At 33.7% G+C, this 22331-nt stretch overlaps 1 protein-coding gene across 7 annotated transcripts in view; it reads right to left on the bottom strand.

Annotated features, from left to right (window-relative positions):
- PAN3 (poly(A) specific ribonuclease subunit PAN3) overlaps positions 1-22331 on the bottom strand; it is a 71919-nt gene that overhangs the window by 19067 nt on the left and 30521 nt on the right. For all 7 annotated transcript variants that reach the window (XR_011600354.1, XM_070942830.1, XM_070942827.1 and 4 more), the window contains 7 exons: positions 14454-14604; positions 10336-10583; positions 8774-8878; positions 5265-5322; positions 2596-2757; positions 2167-2283; positions 1975-2076 (listed from right to left, as the gene is read on the bottom strand). Coding sequence is in view for 6 of the 7 variants with exons in the window: in XM_070942830.1 (XP_070798931.1) it covers positions 1975-2076; positions 2167-2283; positions 2596-2757; positions 5265-5322; positions 8774-8878; positions 10336-10583; positions 14454-14604 (943 nt within the window). In the remaining variant the exon portion in view is untranslated. The remainder of the gene's footprint in view (positions 1-1974; positions 2077-2166; positions 2284-2595; positions 2758-5264; positions 5323-8773; positions 8879-10335; positions 10584-14453; positions 14605-22331) is intronic.

A 22331-nucleotide genomic window follows, 5' to 3' on the forward strand; every position in this document is an offset into this window, starting at 1 on the left:
AAGGTAAAAAAAAATTGGGGGGGAATAAGGCTTTTATATTTTGATAAATGATTTTAATTTAAAACATTTCTCCATCCTAACTTCAATAGTAAGTAATTTCAGGTAAGAAAACAAATTATTTATTTGGAGGTAAGATGTAATACCTTCAGAGCAGTAGGCTAGAGGAAAAAGTCAGGTGAAAAAAAGTTATTGGTAAATCATATTTATACTATATCAAGAAAACTGCATGATGGTTCAAATATGACACCAGGAGCTGTAATCAGTTTAAAAACACTTTTTAATGCTTCAATGCACTTAATTAAGTCAAGCCTTTTAATGGAAATATGCCAAATTGTCTTTTGTTTAAAAAGACCACTAAAAGTTTGAATTAGGTTCAACCCAAGCACAGTCTTCAGGCAGAATGGGATAAATTGGAACTTGCTTACCTATCAGCTAAAAAGTAATCCAATAGCTCACAGGTGTTCAGTTCAGAAATAAATTCAATGTGACATGTGTTGACTAAAAAACAACAACTTTATACCACATCCTCAACCATAAAATTCTGAAATGTGTTAGAAAGTGACATGGCAAAATAAAAAAAGACTGACCACAGTATGACAGCAGAATTTAATATGTGAAAACAGCTATGTAACCACAGTTCTGTTCTTTCAACTGCCAAAGCCAAATTAACAAAAAAGTTTCTTAAACTATTAGTTCACTGAGCACAGAATGCATTATATCAAGAGACTCCTCTTAAAATTATAAATAAATACACCCTAAAACTGCAAAGTATAAATTGAAGCACTTAAACAAATGATCTTTCTTCCCATATCTTCAGGTAATAACTTTTTCCCTCAGTTCCCCAGGTATTCCTGTATCTTTTAAAAAGTTGTATTCTACTATTGTAAGTTCTATCAAATTGCTACCAACACACCTATTCTAAACATTTTTCTGCCCCCAAATGTTCTATCTCATATACACTAGAATAAACTGTGTATCATATAGCATGAAATATACTAGTTTATTTCTGGCCAAATGATACATAAATTTGTGTTTGAGAAAATTACTTTAGAAGCATTATAACTATGTAAAATTTGATTTTATTGCACTGTAGAATTTAGATCAATAAAAATAACAGAAGAACCAAGATTATGCATGCTAAAGAAATAAGAGGAATTTAAAAGATTTTACAAACAACATTATAATAATTTGTTCTTAGTCCTTAATAAAACTAATGTTCACTCCATTACGAAGTAAGTATTTCTGGACAGCCAGTTTGGACTAAATTAAGGAACAGTAGCATCAGTATACAGATAAAACTAAAATAATGGTATCTTTGGAAAATCTCAACGATCTAATTGTCTGAAATTTCCCATATGGTATTAGGAACATATTCTTTGTTATTTATAAGATCTCTTATAAAGCCTGATTTTTATACTTTGGAATTAAAAAATAAAATGAGGCTATGGAAAGTTGTAAAGTGAAGCACTAGTTTCTTGCATAATATTTATTTCCAAGAAGTATTGTGGGCCTTCCATGTACATTAGAAAATAAACATGGGAAATGACTGTGGTGCAATTCTTGTTTAGAAGAATGCTCTGTTCAGACAATAAACTGAGGAGCTAAAGAGCATACTGGAGTCTTTAGAAATCATTTAGACCTTCTTTTTTTTCCTAGTTACTCCATGTTGGTTTGCTTATAAAATGTATTTACATATAAAATTTATTGACCGCCCATCTTACCACAAGTTATGACTTGCTGCATCTACCACAGGAGACATTTTGTGATGGAACAAACTCTCTTTTACTGAAGCCATTTTGTAAGAGAACTGACAATATGCCTCAAAACACCAAACAGTTCTGTATTCCTGATTTTTAAAAAATATGTAAGTACATATGTGTGTGTAGGTGTGTGTACACAAAGAAATGCTTTAATGAAACTCTAATAACAATTTTACAATATTTTTGTACTGCAATATATATGTATTTGCCTTACCCCACTTCCGTTTTGTGAAGTAGCCATCAGCACTGGGATCATTGAAATGCCTGCTCATCATAGTCTCTCCTCCAGCATGGAAATCATATGCAAACACAAGAGCTTTTCAAAGAGACCAAGGTGAGAGTTAGGTAGGCATCTAATACATGCTCTTTGATATAACTGGCCAACATCTTGAAGTGAGAAACTTACAATGCTCTCCAAATGCTTTAGTGGTGAATACTTCTCGCAATGTTATGATATTTGAATGCTGGATTTTTTTCCACATGTCAACTAATACCATGCATTTTGTATTAACAAGACGAAAACCTGAGGAAAGAAGAAATAGAACCCTTTCACATACCAAGCACTCATTAACTTCCAATGGAACACTCACATGTTCCAAAATCTGAGCTGCCACCAACAGACACACCAAAACAAAATATATTTATTTCTTCATATCCTATTCTATGGATCGTCATTAGGGCCAAATTCCTATTCCTTATTTCAAAGGAATTTTTAAAGGAATGATTCCAATTTGATATCCAATTTGTGATTTATACATAGAAGTGCACAATGTTTTAGGTTTAATTATCTGTACCATTGAAATTTTAAAAGATGACAACTTAGGATTTCCCTCACCATGTATCCTCCGAAGGCAATATGGCAGATCATCTTTGCTATTTACAGCTTTGTAGCATGATGTTATGTACCCAAAGTTGCTTGTTTTCTGTATCCGATTGGGTGGTGGCAGTGGTTCTAAAGGGAAAAGGCTGTGGTAGCTGTCAACTTCTGTTGGGACAGCTAAACCAGTTTACAGAAATACATTAGACACTACTTAAAATTATTAAGAAAACAGTTATTACAGGCACAGAGAAGATCAATTAGATGCACACACTTTTTTAGAGGATTGTAGCAAAGTTAGAAATTTAAAATGACAGTTTGATGCAAATCATACACACTTGGTTTATAATAAAAGACGTTTGCCTTAGGAAGGATAGCAGTCAAATATTAAAGAACAAGTGTCCTACTGCAAATACTGTGATCATGATTAAATATAGGCAGAAAAAGATATGTGTGATCATTGTTAATCATAAGGGGAAAGTTTTAAGCCAAAAATCATGTGTGGTACAAAATAAAATTTTAGGAGAGAATATTTGTGAAAGCTTAAAATAAGCTTAATTTAACCTTGCTTAATAGCAATAGCAATACCATTTAAACTGATATACCTTTCACAGTGCTTTACAGCCTTTCTAAGCAGTTTACAGTGTCTGCATATTGCCCCCAACAATTTGGGTCTTCATTTTACCAATCTCGAAAGGATGGAAGACTGAGTCAACCTTGAACCAGTCAAATTAATGACTTGCAGAACACTAATGTATTTAACCAGAACAGCATAAACCTCACAAATATGTCACTATGGAACATGGTTGCCTTACCCCATCCCCCATCCCTTTCTGGATAATAGCAGCTATGCTACCGTTCTTTAAATTCAAAAAAAGCAGCAGTAGCCACATGACTATACAGTCCCCGTATTTGCATGATTTGAAGCATTTTCCGCACTTCACAAGGATTCAAGGCAAGCAGTTAACACACTGCTTGCAAAGATGGAACTTTTTAACACAGAATTGCGCAACCTGTGGCTTTTGGTGCCAACTCTGTCAATGATATCAGTTTTTTGCTTTTAAGGTGGAAAACAGATAAGCTATCGTGTACGCTCAAAAAAAGGCATATCCCATACTCATGAGGTCCCCTCAATACCTACTCTAGCTCACATATACTGTATCTACATCATTGCAGCTCTGCCCCTAAAGGGTTAAATGTCATAAAAAAAGATTGTCATCTCTGCTTTATTGCTAGTTAGAGTATACTGCACTACTAGGTAGCAGAGTAGGGTACTCGTACTATTACTTCCATGACAAGCAGGCATTTCTTAATTATATAGATTCTGCACTTATCTATTCCCATCATCTAATAATTAGTTTCCTTTATCACAGAACCTTAAACTAATACCTGAAGAAATCGAACTGCTGTACAGGTCTAAACAATTACTGATCTATTTGCTATAGTAAAACAGATCAATTCTGCATGTCATATATTTGTTGATTTTTATTTCCATAAAACTACAATCCAGAAAGCTTCTTTTGATACATTTGCACTGACATTTTCACTATTTTACTTCAAAAAACTGGCCTCCTATTCTATTTAACATCACTTTTGAGATTTGTCTGAGAAAAGGAACAATCCAAAACTCTACTACACATGCGGAGATGGCCAAAGACTCAACGAAAGAAGTTATACATAAAAGTTATGCTTAAAACTGAACAGATATTTATTTTCCATTCAAGATATCTTTTCATGCTGAAAATATTATACCAAGTTTAATTATCAGAAAGTTATCATGATATTTTGAGCACCATCCTACAATTGATGTACTCTCTAAACCAAATGCAATAAACAGAAAATATAAAGGCATTCTCTTCCACAAGAACATGCCATTTGTGTTAATACTTATAAAACACACATACATATATTGCACTTGCTATGTAGGTTTGGAACCAGATGCACATAAAAAAGTACCCACCATCTCCAATTTGAAACCCTTCCTATGGCTATTAATATTAAATAAATATTATGAATAAGGTGAGGGGTTATTAATGCATAAGTCAAACCAAACATTTGTATTAAGATTTAGGCTGAAAGTAAAAACAAATTTGGATCTGTGGAAAAAAAGAAAATATGATGAAGAAATGCATGTAACTACATTAAGTTTCAATATAGAGAGAACCTAATATACTAAGCCAGCCTGATTATACACAATACTGCAATTAGTTATATTAACAAGCAGACTCTGCAAGCACAAGGAAATAACAAGAAAAATGGGTCTAGGTTAACTTAGATTTAATGTATCTTTAATAAATGTATGGTGGGTGTGGATGTGTGTGTGTGTGGAGGGGAGGTTGTGTGTGGGGGTTTGTGTGTATGTAAGTCCATACATGCACACACAAATGTAATGTAGTATTATACAATATATAGTGTATGTATATATATATGTGTACATCAGTGGTGGGTTTCCCCCGGTTCGGACCAATTCACAAGAACCGGTAGTAAAACCGGCGGGAGGCTCCGCCCACTGACCCAGATGTCATCAGGAAGTTTCTGTGTGCAGTCCCATTGCGAACCGGTAGTAAAGGTAAGTAGAACCCACCCCTGGTGTACATGTGTGCGTGTTAGTAGTGTTATGAAGCTGAAAGCAAGCATAAGTACACTTCACCAACACAAGTTAAAATTCAGGATCTTTAATTACTTACCAGGCATATCTGCTTGATCTATCTGAGCCATTGTAATTAAGTGTCTGTTGATCAGCTCCTATAAGTGAAACATTTTATACTCTTACAGATAAAGTATAAAATTTATGTTGTTTTTTTTAAATGGAGTTGTGATCAACTATAAAAATAAACTGATGTATTTTTCTGTTTTATCTGGTCTGACTGCTTTACAAAATTGTAAAGCTTACCTAAAGTAAACTTCTTTGAGATCTATGAACTTTTGAATATGATTGTTGATATATCCAATAGCCCATTAATTCTTCTGGTTTCAGAACTGACTCTACTAATCCTACCAAAAAAAGTCAAGATCGTTCTTCAGCAAGTATGTCTTACAATTAAAGCAAGTAATTCTTACAATTAAAAAGGTCTTCCATCCCAGATTTTTTACACTACGCTTTAATAGTAGCATTTTTGTCTTAGCATTTTTATAGCTGTCTTCTCTCACTATTCTCTGGCAATTGTTTTAGTTTTCTTTTCTCAATGCTGCAGATTCACATTTAAATACAGCATGGACATTAGACCACTCCTCTATTTAATTCAGTCCAGATCATCATAAGAAAATGTTTGCATCTATGCAAGGGAATAAGATTTTGGAGAAGATGCTATTACTTCATTTTTATAAATAAAAAGCATGTTAGCAATTTTGCAGGTATTTACATATATATTTATTTTATATATTTTATATATATATATATATATATATATACACACACACACACACACACACACACACACACACACACACACACACACATACATACATATATATATATATATATATATATATATATATATCATATAACAACTCTTTGCAACTATTTAAGCCAAATGAGACTTTTCCTGCGAAAACATCACAACTATAGATTCTAAAAAAACATGCCATTGCACAGCCTTACAAATAAATGATTTTTTAAAATTCTTCCTAGCAAAAAATTATTTATCAACATCTACACATTATATGTATTAAATATGATATTCCAAAAGCTTTGACAATTCAGGAATAATCTTCTATTTTGTCTTCCTAACAACTAGCTTGCTCAAACTTTCTAGTATAGTTGTGGTTTGCTTTCCTTACAATTATACCACAACTTTGAGGCATGATCAGTTTCTTTTCTACCGTATTATACAGTATTCTATTCTATTCTATTCTATGATTAATACAAATATTGTCCTGTGGACTGAATGTAGACTTCAGGATTCTTCATGCAATTGACAAGGAATATATGTTAGCTAAACTAAGTTTGTCCTCTAATAACTGTCTATCTCAACATAAAGGTGCAATATCATATCAGGAGAAAGACAGGCAATGGAAGAGATATGCACTGCTTAATTTGACAGTGGCTGTAGTTGGTACTGTAGTCATATATGTACAGTTACTTTGTCAAATATATTGGTAACCATATAAAGGTACTACAGACTAAAACCTTTACAAGTACAGGTAGTCCTCGATTTACAACCATTTGTTTAGTGATTGTTCTAAGTTACAGTGGTATTGAAAAAAGTGACTTATGACCATTTTTATGACCATTGCAGCATCCCCATGATCATGGGATCAAAATTTGGACACTTGGAAATTGGTTCATATTTATGATGGTTGCAATGTCCCGAGGGTCATTTAAATCATCTTTTGTGACCTTCTGACAAGCAAAGTCAATGGGAAGCTAGATTCAATTAACAATGGTATTACTAACTTAACAAACTGCAGTGATTCACTTAACAACTGTGGCAAGAAAGGTCGTAAAATGGGGCAAAACTCACTTAAAAAAATGTCTCGTGTAACTACATAAATTTTGGGTCCAATTTTGGTACAAGGACTGCTTGTATTTTATATACTTATAAAATTTCCAAAATTTCTACATCGAAGTGACTCTTAATGAGTACTCACTGTTTGAGAATTAATGACTGACTCTACAATCTTATATTTTTATTGAGTAAATCGATAAATCAATAAATCGAGTAAATTGAGTACATGAACTGGAACTTGCACCAAGAAAGTTATGATGGGATTCCAGTTTAGGATGAGTCTTAAATATAGCATGCTGTTCTGTATGTTAACTTGGTTGTGTTCCAATAATGCTCATTCAATGGGTAACTAAGTCCTGTCTGTGAATTTAGACTTAGGTCATCCTATATTTTTCAGTATACTGGGTAACAAGTTTCTGCAACAATTTTAGTCAATTTTAATGGTTTCTGTTTCTTTGCACGAGTCCATTGTTTATCAAGTTTTCTTTAAATAAAATTTTTGGAAAATTTTAATGGGTTGGTCTTTCTTCTTCTTCCCTCTAGGTGGTATCCAACAAATGGAAGTCCTAGGGTAACAGTTATCCAGCAGATACAAAATGTCCCCCAAAATATTATTGCAATCCCTCACAATGTCTTGTAACCTGAAGGAGTCACTTCCTAAAATCTCATTATTAGAAGGAATGTTTTGGTAACTGACAACAAAGATTTTTCATGAGCAGTACAGGTAGAATACTGAGCTTTTGTGCTATCACAACCACAAGTTTTGCTTCCATATATTGCTACTAAGAATTGATGGCATTGTGAAAACAGATCCTTGTTGCATTATTTACTATTAATTAGACCAAATCGGTGCAGAGATTGCAACATTGGCTATGCTTTTCTTTGTAATGTTGCTTCTCAATGTCTCCATCGTTTCATAGTGCAACTGCCTGGATAGGTGAATCTCTCTAATTCCTCAACAACAACAACAAACTACAGGCTCCCTTGGAGATTTCCAAATGCATGAGTTTCACACAGTTCTTATTTATCCTCACGGTAATTTTACCAACCTCTATTTTCAAACTAGCAATCATCAGCAATGTCCTATGAACATTTCCAGGTTTCTGCCAGAAGTGCAATTTCACCTGCAAAATCCAAACCTTTAAATCTTGACTAATCTTTTTACAGGATGCTTACATTTGTCATATCCATTACGCCTTTCTCATTATGAAGTTCACCATCAAAGGGACTAAAAATATGAATATGAAATCTTGCCAAAGTCCACTATTAAGGTTAAATAAATATGCAATGCCGCTATTAGTTCTCATACAGCACCTCCAATTCAAATAGAGTGTACTTATGCATATACTACACTTCCCATAATGCAGTGCCCTGTTTCCCTGAAAATAAGACATTCCCTGATAATAAGCCCAATTGGGCTTTTGAGCTCATGTGCTAAAATAAGCCTCCCCCTGAAAATAAGCCCTCCTAAAAATATTTATACGCAGAGCTGGCAATCAGGTAAGACGGCAAGAGGAGCCCCATCTTGCTCCACGCGTCCCAAAATAATAAGACCTCCCTGAAAATAAGGCCAAGAACTTATTTCAGGATTCAAAAAAATATAAGACAGGGTCTTATTTTCGGGGAAACATGGTACCTGGTTTTACAATGTGCTGAATACAGATTTTTACAAAAATTTAAAGGAAACATTGTGCAGACATTTAGGAATAAAATCTATTAGTTATTTTTGTATTTTAAAAAGAATTTACCTGTCTGAGTTCATCAGCCATGAAGAAGGAAGGTGCATTAGCTTTTGGTTGCATATAAGCAACGTGAGGTGCGGTTGGAGGGTAAATGTGATAATTTGGGAATACCTATTGAAAGTCAGTTAGGAAATAGATAACTTTCAGAAGTTGAAAAATCAATAGACTTTAAAAATTATCTTAATACATTCAAGGAAGAACCATAACACAGACTTTTTTAGATACTATACAGCCTATTATAGGCTTGAACTTATACTAACCTCCCTTTTTAATTATAAATTTTAAATTTGTCTAAAATTTTAGGGTTGTTTTAATCTGTTCTGGGCCAAATTTATTTAATTAGGTTTTTATACTGTTTTTAAATTTTGTAAATTCTGTGTGTTTTATCTCTTGGCTGTTCACCGCCCTGAGTCCCTCGGGAGTAGGGCGGTATATAAATCTAATAAATAAATAAATAAATAAATAAATAAATAAATAAATAAATAAATAAATACTATATTGACTAGCTAATTCTAGCAACATCTATTCTACAAAGGATTCTAACATACTGTTACTATTCATTCACTATAATTTCTCTAAATTAACTTGGCTATTTCAGAATCCAAATCTTTTTTTTAAATTAACATTTCACAGATTTGCTTAGTTTTTTTGCTCTATTATTTAGAAAAATATTATTTTTTAAAAAAATTAAAAACCCACACCTTCAGCAATGTAATTTAATTAAAATCTTGGTGCCACTTTGGCTTGTATTTAACATTTTATATTGTAAAGTGAATCTCTTACTAGAGAGGTATTTTACATATGACAATGAAATTAATAACTGAAAGTCCTCTATTTCCAGTTCAGGTAAGCATCAAATTTTATCATATAAGGATCTTTATCAATTACTTAACGGTTCATAAAATTTTGTTATTACCAGTTGTTCAAATTCTATTTTGAACAAATCCTCTCATTTCAGAGAACAAATCAAATTCTTTAAGAAGCTAGCTATCCTTAAAATACAAGTGTCTTCTAGGCAAATATGTAATATTTTCTAGGCAAACCTGAGGCATCAGGTAGCCCTCTATCTAAAAAATAGCTTACTCTCCCTGTTAAATTCCACTTACTTAGGAGCATTTCTAATGAAAATACAGAAATACTTTACATTCACTTCAATGACATCTAGATGCTAACATCTGTTCCAATTGGCAACAGCTCTAAAAAATTTCACTAAGATACCTTATCCCTTGCCACCAGAGCTCTGCCCCTGAGCTATAGCTTCTTCCCATTTATTCTAGGGGATAAGAACAGTACAAAAATTATAGCCTATGCAAAAAGATAAAAGGCTACTTTGGGAACAAGCTATAACTGTTTACCATGATAACAATGGCTTACCATGCCAAGAATTAACTCAAAGCTAACATAGTTTATCATATCTGAGTGCATGTAATATCTCCTTTATAAAATATGAAGAAGAGAAGAGATCATTAAAATATGAAGAAGGGACATTTAATAGCAATTAAGTACTGAAAATAACGGTAAATAATTTTTTGCTGACAAGTATCCTCACAACTGAAGCTAAATCTTACCATTCCAGTTAGAGGTGCTGGAGTTGTGTCAGTATAGAAATAGGTTGTTCCACCCACAGTTTCTTTCTGAATCACTTGGCCAGTTGTGGGGGGCTGTGAGACAGCATTAGTAACTGGTGTAGAGGCACTAGTAGGCACCATATAATTTGCTGGATTTGGTGTGTGACTTCTTCGTCTAGGAGCAGGAGATGTGTGAGGCGTGATTTTAGGAGAATGAAGGGGTGAAGATCCTGCTGACAGTGACATTCCTTGTGCAAATAAAAAGGGAAAAAAGTCTTGCTAGTAAACTAGGAATATGTTCCAGCATGAACTCTAAATCTTGAAAAATTACAAATTCTCTTACAGATCAGAAAAAAAGAACTTTGGAACAAGATGTTTGAAAATGTTCCCAACCTCAGCCTATATTCAGTCTTCAAATAAAATTGTTAACAGATATCATGTAGGTTGATTGACACAACCTCAAGGTTACATATTGAAATCAATACCCCAGCCTTATAATAAATCTAGTGATCTGTAAAACTTGCCAATTTAGGAGCATTCCATTGCAGACAACTCCAGAAAATTATTTTCTCCTCCCTCCATATCATATTAAAATCTCCTCTAAAATGACAACAAGATTTGATATAGTCTGGAGGAAGAACAGAACATTCCAGCAATCTCTGAAGTGCAACATTCTGTCATCAATAAGTTTTCTCATTCGCCTATCACCCATAAGAAAATGAAATATCTTTATTATAGGAAATATGAAAGAGTAGGAAATATGACAAAGTTAAACAAATAAAAAGTAGCATACATTTACTGACCTCTGACATTTTCTATTCAATATTATTAGGCATTGTATTTAAGGAAAAACAATTTGGTAGAATTATTATTTTTATGAATGAAATTCAGTTTCTATCCATAGTTATCTATGACATTAAAAAAAATCTCTGACCCTGAAGAACAAACAATGAAGAATGCTAAATTAAGATTCCCTAGGCTACGCACAAGAATGAATGTAATCATCATCTCCCAGTTTGATTTAAATGATAATTTTTCATCCAGAGAAATTTTATATTTTCAGAACAATTTCTCAAGGTAAAAGATTCAGTTTAATTTTATTTCTCCATATTACATTTCTTGCTCAAGCCACATAACTTAAAAAGACATACAGTGGGGCAAAAAAGTATTTAGTCAGCCCAATTGTGCAAGTTCTCCCACTTAAAAAGATGAGAGAGGCCTGTAATTGTCATCATAGGTAGACCTCAACTATGAGAGACAAAATGAGAAAACAAATCCAGACAATCACATTGTCTGATTTGGAAAGAATTTATTTGCAAATTATGGTGGAAAATAACTATTTGGTCAATATCAAAAGTTCATCTCAATACTTTGTTATATATCCTTTGTTGGCAATGACAGAAGTCAAACGTTTTCTGTAAGTCTTCACAAGGTTGGCACACACTGTTGCTGATATGTTGGCCCATTCCTCCATGCAAATCTCCTCTAGAGCAGTGATGTTTTGGGGCTGTTGCTGGGCAATATGGACTTTCAACTCCCTCCAAAGGTTTTCTATGGGGTTGAGATCTGAAGACTGGCTAGGCCACTCCAGGACCTTGAAATGCTTCTTACGAAGCCACTCCTTCGTTGCCCGGGCGGTGTGTTTGGGATCATTGTCATGCTGAAAGACCCAGCCACGTTTCATCTTCAATGCCCTTGCTGATGGAAGGAGGTTTGCACTCAAAATCTCACGATACGTGGCCCCATTCATTCTTTTCCTGCAAAGGGACCAGTGGTCCTGGTCCCTTTGCAGAGAAACAGCCCCAAAGCATGATGTTGCCACCCCCATGCTTCACAGTAGGTATGGTGTTCTTTGGATGCAACTCAGCATTCTCTTTCCTCCAAACACAACCAGTTGTGTTTCTACCAAACAGTTCTACTTTGGTTTCATCTGACCATATGACATTCTCCCAATCCTCTTCTGGATCATCCAAATGCTCTCTAGCAAACTTCAGATGGGCCCGGACATGTACTGGCTTAAGCAGGGGGACACGTCTGGCACTGCAGGATCTGAGTCCCTGGCGGCATAGTATGTTACTGATGGTAGCCTTTGTTACGTTGGTCCCAGCTCTCTGCAGGTCATTCACTAGGTCCCCCCGTGTGGTTCTGGGATTTTTGCTCACCGTTCTTGTGATCATTTTGACCCCACGGGGTGAGATCTTGCATGGAGCCCCAGATCAAGGGAGATTATCAGTGGTCTTGTATGTCTTCCATTTTCTAATTATCGCTCCCACAGTTGATTTCTTCATACCAAGCTGCTTGCCTATTGCAGATTCAGTCTTCCCAGCCTGGTGCAGGTCTACAATTTTGTTTCTGGTGTCCTTCGACAGCTCTTTGGTCTTCACCATAGTGGAGTTTGGAGTGTGACTGTTTGAGGTTGTGGACAGGTGTCTTTTATACTGATAACAAGTTCAAACAGGTGCCATTAAAACAGGTAATGAGTGGAGGACAGAGGAGCCTCTTAAAGAAGAAGTTACAGGCCTCTCTCATCTTTTTAAGTGGGAGAACTTGCACAATTGGTGGCTGACTAAATACTTTTTTGCCCCACTGTATATTTGTGTGATTTTTATATACCCATAACTGCAAGAAATTTCATAATATAGATCAAGATACAGTTTTCATTTATTTTTGTTAGATCTACACTCCACTATTTCTTCAGGTCACACACAGAGTATTGTTTCTTCCCATTTTATTCTTAAATAGAATGTAGATTGGACTCAGAGACAGTGACTGGCCATTTATAAGCTGTCTAGTATTGCCTTAACCTGAATCTCTCTAACATTGGAACTAATTCCTTTAAAGGAGATTGTTTAAAAATAAACTCCTTTCCAAGTACCAACATTTATTTATTCATCTAGTTTCTGTATTTTTTTTATCCAGCTTTTATTATTTTATATTAACTCAAGGCAATGAACATACATAATTATTATTTATTAAACACCTTTATATGACCACCCAACTCTTGCACAGTGATTCCAGGCAGCTTACAACAAATTCCACAACATAAAAACCCATCCATCCTCTTTGTATTTTCCCATTGTGAGGTGTGAGGTTTTGGATTGAGAAAGCATAGCTGGCTCAAAATCACCCAGCCGGAGTACTGCTGGGTCCCTGAAATCAACTTTCAAAAAATTGAATTTATCTATAGTATACATATCTACATAGAACTACACAGGAATCTTATTAAGCAAGATCTACTTTCAAGAGGTCTTAGCCCAGCAGATCTCAAGCCCCATGTGATTCCAAGTCCAACCTTATCAAAAGAAAAGACAGCTAATTAGATTCTATAGATTTTGTAGTCAAAAGGGTTTAAGTCTTGAAGCACAAATGGCCTGACCAAAGGAAAGAACATCTCTCTCTCTCTCTCTCTCTCCTTTGACCCCAATATAGGATGTTTGAACTAATCACAAGATTTGATTCAAACCACAGTTCAGTAATTCATTTTGGAATTATTTGAAAACTTAATACAACTTAGCTTTTGAATCAGAATCTCGATTCAGATATTTGAAGTTTCCAAACTCCTATATTTTTAGTTATAAAATCTACAAAATTTTGGAAGGACAGTTGATAGAGATTTTGGTTGAGTATAATTTAATATCATATATCATATTAATATACTTTAATATAAAAGTCAAGAACAGTGATGAGCATTTACTGTCAAAAACAAAATAATATGAACATCAATGATTTTGTAATCAAGCATCCCAGAATCCTGACTTTTCATTGTTTTGCTCATGTATTATTTTGCAACCACATCTACACTTTTGTACAGGTTTGTGCCCCCGGCCACTACTTTAGGTAAAATTAATAACTTCTTTTTTTAGTGCCTATAAAATTAAAATGCATAACTTACTAATGCCAAATAATGACAAGAAACCTTTAAGAATTACTCTTATAACAAAGCAATTTGTATAAGGTTGCAAAGAGATTAGAACTACATGAAGTTACAATTTGCATAGCCAAGATTTATTATATCAATAAATTCCTAAAGTACAATAAGATAAATTGGTTACTACTACTTAGCAACTTACATGTGCTATATCTTAATTTAAAAAGTAAACAAATTACTCTAAACTTACCTGGAGCTAACCCAGGATTTGCAGGATTTCCCATGGAAGGATGAGAGAACAAGGCTTGAGAGAAGGCAGATATATTTGAGTGTGACATATTACCAAGTCGGGAGTTTGATCCTCCTTTAGGAATAAACTCACTTGCAGTGGGATTTGGCGTCTGTTTAAAAATCAGGATATATTATATTATATGTTAAATGTGAAGACATATTTGTTTACTAAATAAATCAGTGGAATTAAAATGCCAAAATCTAATATTTCAAATTTCAGCAGACAATTAAGAATTAATACCAGGGTCCGAAGACTAAAATTACTCCAGTGAAGTTAATGTGGACTTTATATGCTATTCCCTTTTATTGTAATTGGCCTCTAAACGTAACTTTTCAATACTGTGCTTGGTTTGTAATATTACATGACAAAGAAGAGAAGGAGAAAAAAAGAAAACATTCAATTAAGGTAGGCATTTCCGACCTAACTGGCTCGAAGTACTCTTTTACCATAAGAAGTCTGTTGAAATACAGATCTACATATAACTCTATAATTTAAGATCTGCAAATCTGCAATACACATGGGTCAATTATATCTCAACAATTGTCAGCTTTATCATTATGATGATGGTAGCCTATTCATATAAACAGATGAAATTTTAGAGAACTAGACAGTAGAATTATTTCAAAAAGCTTATTTTACTTAGTTATTATAATTTGATTTATGGTCAAAGATCAATTATCAATTACACTTTATACATCATCTAAAGGAAAAAACAGAGGCACTAAAACTTAAAATAACATAAAATATAAAAGCCTTAAAATAACAGAAGATAGCAATCAATATATATATATAAATTAAATAATGAAGAAGCAATTATATTCGCCCCACAACATCATTCGCTGTAAATGCCAGTTTGAATCTTGATGTGGTTATATAATTCAGTACCAAATGCTGGACGAATTAGAATAGCTCAACAAAATATTGGATAGCATGTTCAGAATGCGTTTATGAGTTTCTTGGCTTAAATACTGTATTTAATAATACAACTATTATCACACTTAAAAAGATAAAATGAATTATAATCATATTTAAGTGTATTAACATATAACACAATATTAAGTATCTTTTTTTATTTGCCTTTTTTATCCAGGCTCAATAAATGAGATTTCCTCCGCCTTTTTTGAAAAAAAAATAATAATTGTGCATTTCAGACTATTATCTAATTATAATGAAACCTCAATATTTTGACCCTTCACTCAGCAGATGTCAGACGCAATGGAGAAAATTTATTTTGGACTTTGCCTACAAAAAAAAGTATAATGTCTACTAATTTTGAAGCATTGTTAACGAATTGTTATTTTTTTCAATTTTGTTATTTTATATCACTTGTGTAATAACACAATTTTGCAAATGACATAAATTTGCACAAATTATGTAAAAGCCTCAAATATGAAATTATGATATCAAATATATGTAAAAAAAAATCAAGTGGAAATGACATAAACTACATAAAGAATGTAAATCTGGATTTGATACTCTTTCCTCCCCAAATGGAACATTAAATGTAGATTTTCCTGTAAAGATTTCTTAAGACATTTTAATTCATTATATACTACTAAACCATTCCCATTTGTCTATTTGTAACATTCAACTGGGCAAAACTGTACATCATAGGACAACAATTTTTGAATCAATGTACCTCAAATGACATAACTTAAAGAATGTGTCAAAAATCTGGAACCCATTACTCCCATAGGATTGGCAATGTTATTTCACTGCTGCCATATTGCCACGGTCAGTGATCATCATTTCCACTGCACCTTGCCAACTTTCTCCCAGGAAAGTCAATGGGGAAGCCAACAGGAAGCCAGAAGTCACACCTGCTCCCACTACATTTTTGCCCATTTTTGCTCATTCTATTTCTCAGTTTAGGTAAAGAAATAGGTCTCATGAGCCAACAGGTCATGGGTTGTCTAGTTGTTATTACTATTAAAAACTGTGTATGTTGTCTTTTTGTAAAATAAAACCAAGGAAATTTAAATAACAAAATAACCAAAGTCACCACACTGCTAAGAAGTGACACAATTTAATAAAGTGCAGAAAAAGTCACAATAATGGAGGCCTTTGAGAGGAGGAATGTGAATCACTGTGATAGTCTGAAATTTTTTGATACTGCAACTCATACATGAATTTGTGTGAGGCCCTTATGAATAAAGCTTATTTATTTATTTATTTATTTATTTATTTATTTATTTATTTATTTTATTGAATTTGTATACTGCCCTACTCCCGAAGGGCGGTGAACAGCCATAGAATAAAACATATAAATACAAAATTTAAAATAGATTAAAACGAATTAAATAATAATTCGTTATTATTATTAAATAATAATAATCACATTGAAGATAGGAATGGGCAAAAAATAAATATATCTTTCAAAAGATATATCGATTTTATCATAATTACCCTAGGGTTATTTTTCATCAACAGTACCCTTAAATGTCTTTAGCTGTTCTCTTCCTACCCAATAAAGTTGTCCTCAATTTGAAAATCTATACATTTAAAATAATGGATAAAACTGATGAAGTTCTTTAATTAACATATACATCTCTTCAGACATTCTTAAGATCATAGATATACTTGCCTGAAGTCACTAATCAATAAGAAACTATCTGCCTTCCAAAGTATCCCAACTTTATTTATCTCTCAAAACTCATTCTAGGTTTTGCTCCCTTTTTTCTATAGCCAAACCTAACTCAAAATGCAATGTGTTTTCACAGTACTATGACTTAAGAGCTGACTGAGTAAAAAAAAAAAAAAAAAAAAAAAAAAATAACTGCCACCAGAGTTCCTGGTATAACCTTAATTTAAAAGACAATGATTTTGCTGTTCAGTCTATTAAATACAAATTAATACCTGTCTACTTTTCTTAGTAATGTTTTAAAAAATCTTGTCACATCTGAAATGTTATAGCATTTTATTGTGCCATAATCTACAAGATTATAAAACACAGTATTTATTGCAACAGTTATTACAACCACTTCTTGAGCATTATAGTCATTTTATCGGTGAGATAGGTAGCATATAATTTGAATTAATTAGTTAATTAATTTAACTTTTACAAGACTAATAGTCTACTCTATACTTTTATCTGTATCATTCACCTTTGTAGGTATGTTGTCTTTTGTGTCTTTTCCTAAATAAACACAGCATTTTTACAGAAATCTTATCCAAATCCAGTATTTTTCATCCCTAACATTTTGATACAAGATGACACAATACATTTTCCCTATCAAGAAACTGCAAACCATCATATTTAGTTTTAATGAAGTACCATGACACAAGCATTATTTTCAAATACAACAAATCTTGGAAATAATTGCTAATCTTGTACAAATATGTGAAAAGTAAAAGGGAAAATGGATAAAAATCTACCTTTTAAAATGCAGTAATGAAAACAGCTCAAATATGAAACATGGAAAATATGATAAAATATGATAGCAACACACAAATGGAATCAAGACCCAATTTACATCTCATTTATAAAACTTTCCTGACTTTATGAACAAAATATTAAGCATAATATAGTCCTGATCAGAATATATTAAGAGAAAGCGGGTTGATTAAAGTTGTTCACATAGTGATTTCACTGTAACTTTTATATCTAATTTTCCAGAATAGTTAGGGCACAAGTATATTGTAGTAACCAAAAAAAAAAGAGCTTTATCATCTTTTGCTTTTCTTATGACTCTCAGAACTATACTTTTGTTTCTTTATATATTAAATTAGGTGCAGTTTACTTGCCACCCTTTTCTACCATATAAAGAAATCAAAAGGATCATAAAAATTGAATGGCACACTTTCATAAAAATGGGATGAGGAGAGACAGGCTTGTTTTCCAGTGCCTTTCAATCTGCATAATATGCACTGTACACCTTAGTCTTTGATAAGCTTACACTGCAGGCCCATTAGAGACTGGCTGCTCTGACATCTATAGTTATAAAAATCTTTGAAAGGTTAGTGTTGGTCCACCTGAAAATCATCACAGATCCTCTGCTAGACTCCTTGTAGTTTGCCTATCGCAAAAATCAGGGGTGGTTTTCAGCAGGTTCTGACCAGTTCTGGAGAACTGGTAGCGGAAATTTTGAGTACTGATAAATACCACCTCTGAGTGGCCCCGCCCCCATCTATTCTCTGCCTCCTGAGTCCCAGCTGATTGGGAAGAAATGGGGATTTTGCAGTAACCTTCTCCTGAGGGAATGGAGATTTTATAGTATCCTTCCCCTGGAGTGGGGTGGGAATGGAGATTTTACAGTATCCTTCCCCTGCCATGCCCACCAAGCCATGCCACGCCCACCAAGCCACGCCCACAGAACTAGTAGTAAAAAAGTTTGAATCCCACCACTGGCGCAAATAGATTGGTAGATGATGCTGTTGTCATGGCAATGCACTACATCTTACAACATCTTGAATCCCAAAAGACCTGTGCAAGGGTCCTGTTTGTAGACTTCAGCTCAGCATCCAGAAATGCTTCACTCTAAACTGACTCAGCTATGCCTATCCACACTTGTAGGTGGATTATAAGCTTTCTGACAGATAGAAAGCAGCAAATGAAGCTAGGTAAAATCAGATTGAATACCCATTCAATTAGCACAGGGTCCCACCAGGGCTGTATGCTCTCTCCATTACTCTTTTCTATCTATCCCAATGACCGCATCTCTAAGGATTCCTCTGTTAAAGTACTGAAGTTTGCAGATGGTACAACAGTCATTGGTCTCATTTGTGAGAGTGATGAGTCTGCATCATTCAAGATGGAAGGTTGAACAACAATTGCCCCTGTGCTGCAGGCGGAACAACCTAGAGCTGAACACACTTAAAACTATAGAGTTGAAAGTGGATTTTAGGAGGAGCCCTACTATTCTAGTACCTCTTACTGTATTAGACAACACAGTACCAATAATAGAGATCTTCAAATTTCTGGGTTCTATAATCATCTAGAATTTGAAATGGACACCTAACATTAGAACCATCATTAAAAAGGCACAACAAAGAATGTTCTTCCTGTGTTAATTCAGAAAGTTCAGACTGCCCAAGTTGTTGATGATACAGTTCTACAGAGGAATTATTGAATCTGTCATTTGTATTTCTATAACTGTCTGGTTTGGAATAGCAAACGAACAGGACACATACAGACTTCAATGTATAGTTAGGACTGCAGAAAAAAACCAATTGCAACCAGCCTGCCTTCCATTAAGGACCTATATGCTACACAAGCCAGAAAGAGGGCTAGGAAAGTATCTACATACCCCTCACATCCTGGACATAAACTGTTTCAACTCCTCCCCTCAGGACGCCACTATAGTGCATTGCATGCCAAAACAACTAGACACAGAGACAGTTTTTTTCTTCATGCCATCATTCTGCTGATTACCTAATTACCACAATACTGTCTTCTGTCTATGTCTATTTACCCATGTAGTAAGATTGTTTTACTATTATCCTTCTCATCTTTTCTACTACCTTTCCCTATTGGTATCCTATGATTGTAATACTTTGTTGTTTGTATGTATACTGAGAGCTTGTACACAGGAGACAAACTCCTTTTGTGTCCAATGACACTTGGCCAATAAAGCATTCTTAAATATTCTAAACTTGCAGAGGGGAAGATTATACACGTCCAGTCACAAACATCCTTCCTTAAAATGCCTCTAGATGTGTAAAATTAGCATGCCTTTGTGTAACATTAAAATTCATCTGGCTAACTGAAAACACATTCTTTTTCTTTCACATAAATCAAACCCCTTTCCTCTGCTGGTATGGTTGCCTCCTCCTCATGTCCATTGTTATCCCCATCTGCAATACTAACTAATCAGTGACTAATATTTGCATGCTATATATGTTTGTTATTCAGGCAAAACCTATTCCTCCTTTGCATATTACAGATTTTATTTTGCAGTACAGAACATTAATCCCACTACTTCCTTAAACAGCATTTAATTATACACGAAATATAAGAACAGAATTTTTCTCTTCATATAGACGTTTGAATTTTTGTTTTTTATATGGAATACTATAATAATAGTAAGTATACACAATTCTTTGAGGGGAAAAAAAGGGGGGGTCTTGAAGGATCTGAATTTTCTATTATGCGCTTATGCGAACCGAAGCCGGATTTTAGAATTTTTTAAAATTTTGCAACTATTTTAAATTGTTTATGCTATTATATTAAAATTATATTCAATAATTTTACAATTTCAGTTTGAACTATAATGAAACACCTCAATTGATCAATAAGCTAATTTTTAATAATAAAATAATTACATTGGTTATCAATTGATTAATTCCTTTAAACATTGTTCTCTCTTTCAATTATATTGACTGAAAGAGAAAATAACAATGTTTAAAAGAAAAAGACTGTGGGCTTTTTTTATTATTATTATTCCTCTGGTCCAGAAACCAAAGGCACTATTTTAGCAAACCATTTAAGCATTTTTTAAGGGAAAGATCAGGGGATCATAATCTGTCTCTCTTCAAATAGTTTCATGTCCTCTAACAGGCATATGTAGTGGATGGAATTTGTTGAAATTGTAACCTGAAACTCATAAAGGGCAGTTTCACAAAAGAACAGCTATCCATTAGTGAGATTACCAAGTTATGTTGGACCAGTTACCTCCCTTCAACTTGATATACCTCACTGGGCTATTATTGAGGGGAGGGTGTGCCACTCTGAGCTATGTATATAGCCTTTTGAGCGTCTTCTGCAAAGGTGAGAAACAGAAATGTTAACATTTAATTTCTCTAAAACAAATACATCACAGTTTGGCTATTGTATTTTTCCACATTCTATTAAGCAATGAATGAAAGAGTATTATTATACTGAAATACAGCATTGCAAGCCCGCATCCATGTATAAAAAAGATAACTTGACTGCCTGACAGGGAAAAAAAACATAACCTTCTGTGGGCTAAATGTCTATGGAGATTCTCAATCATCCTAGTCATGATTGTCCTAAAGGTACTTTTTCCAAAAGGGAACTGAACTTTTTTTTGTCTTTGAAAATATTTGCTGCTCATCCAATAAGCTTCTTCAGTTCTCTGAAGGACAAGCAAAAAAATGTTAAAGAAAAAACCAAGAAAGCCCAGTTGCCTTTTGGAAAAAGCACTTTTGGGTATGCAGTGGGCTGATTTTTTTCCCTGTAAAATCATTTGAAGTCTTATAGCAACTAGTCCTTGCACATGCAGAACAGATTCTCTGGACTGAGATCTGTATCAGAAAAGTAAGAAATGTGGTAAGACAAATAGAAAGCCATTTTTGCTTACTGAATAACAAATTTCTAGTCCTGTTAACATTTACAAACCAAAACTATATAGCGTTATCTACTGAATACAGGCTCAACTTCTTGAACTGAAAGGAGCATGTATATAGGTCAAGTCATTAAGGAACAACAACAAAATTTAACACACCCTCATTAAGCAACAGTCTATATTAAAGTTTCCTCTTGAACTATAAAAAAAGCTGTAAGATCTATCCAAAACCAAAGTACAATTTTCCCTTCCCTCAAGTGATAAATAAGTGAATGGTGATATTATGTGTTATAACAATAGAACATATATGATATGTGCTATTGTTATGATTGTTCTTATATGATGAACAATATAATATATTGTTATATTATAAAATATATGAGAGTTTGTATCTTCCAAAGCTAATGCTATGAAATGTTCTAGATTCAAGAGGACAAACCTGCCTACTCATCTGAAGAAATTATTCCAATGAAAATAATTCAGAGTAATTTATTTAGTCACCGAGTTTTCAACTATCTGACATTCTGCTATTCCACCTCTTCTGTTTGAAGCAAATATTGAAATATTAAATTAAAATTAAGATTCTTAAGGT

Source organism: Pituophis catenifer, unplaced genomic scaffold (assembly GCF_029215685.1).
Source record: "Pituophis catenifer annectens isolate HBS135680 unplaced genomic scaffold, rPitCat1.0.hap2 SCAF_4, whole genome shotgun sequence".
Lineage (NCBI taxonomy): Eukaryota > Metazoa > Chordata > Lepidosauria > Squamata > Colubridae > Pituophis > Pituophis catenifer.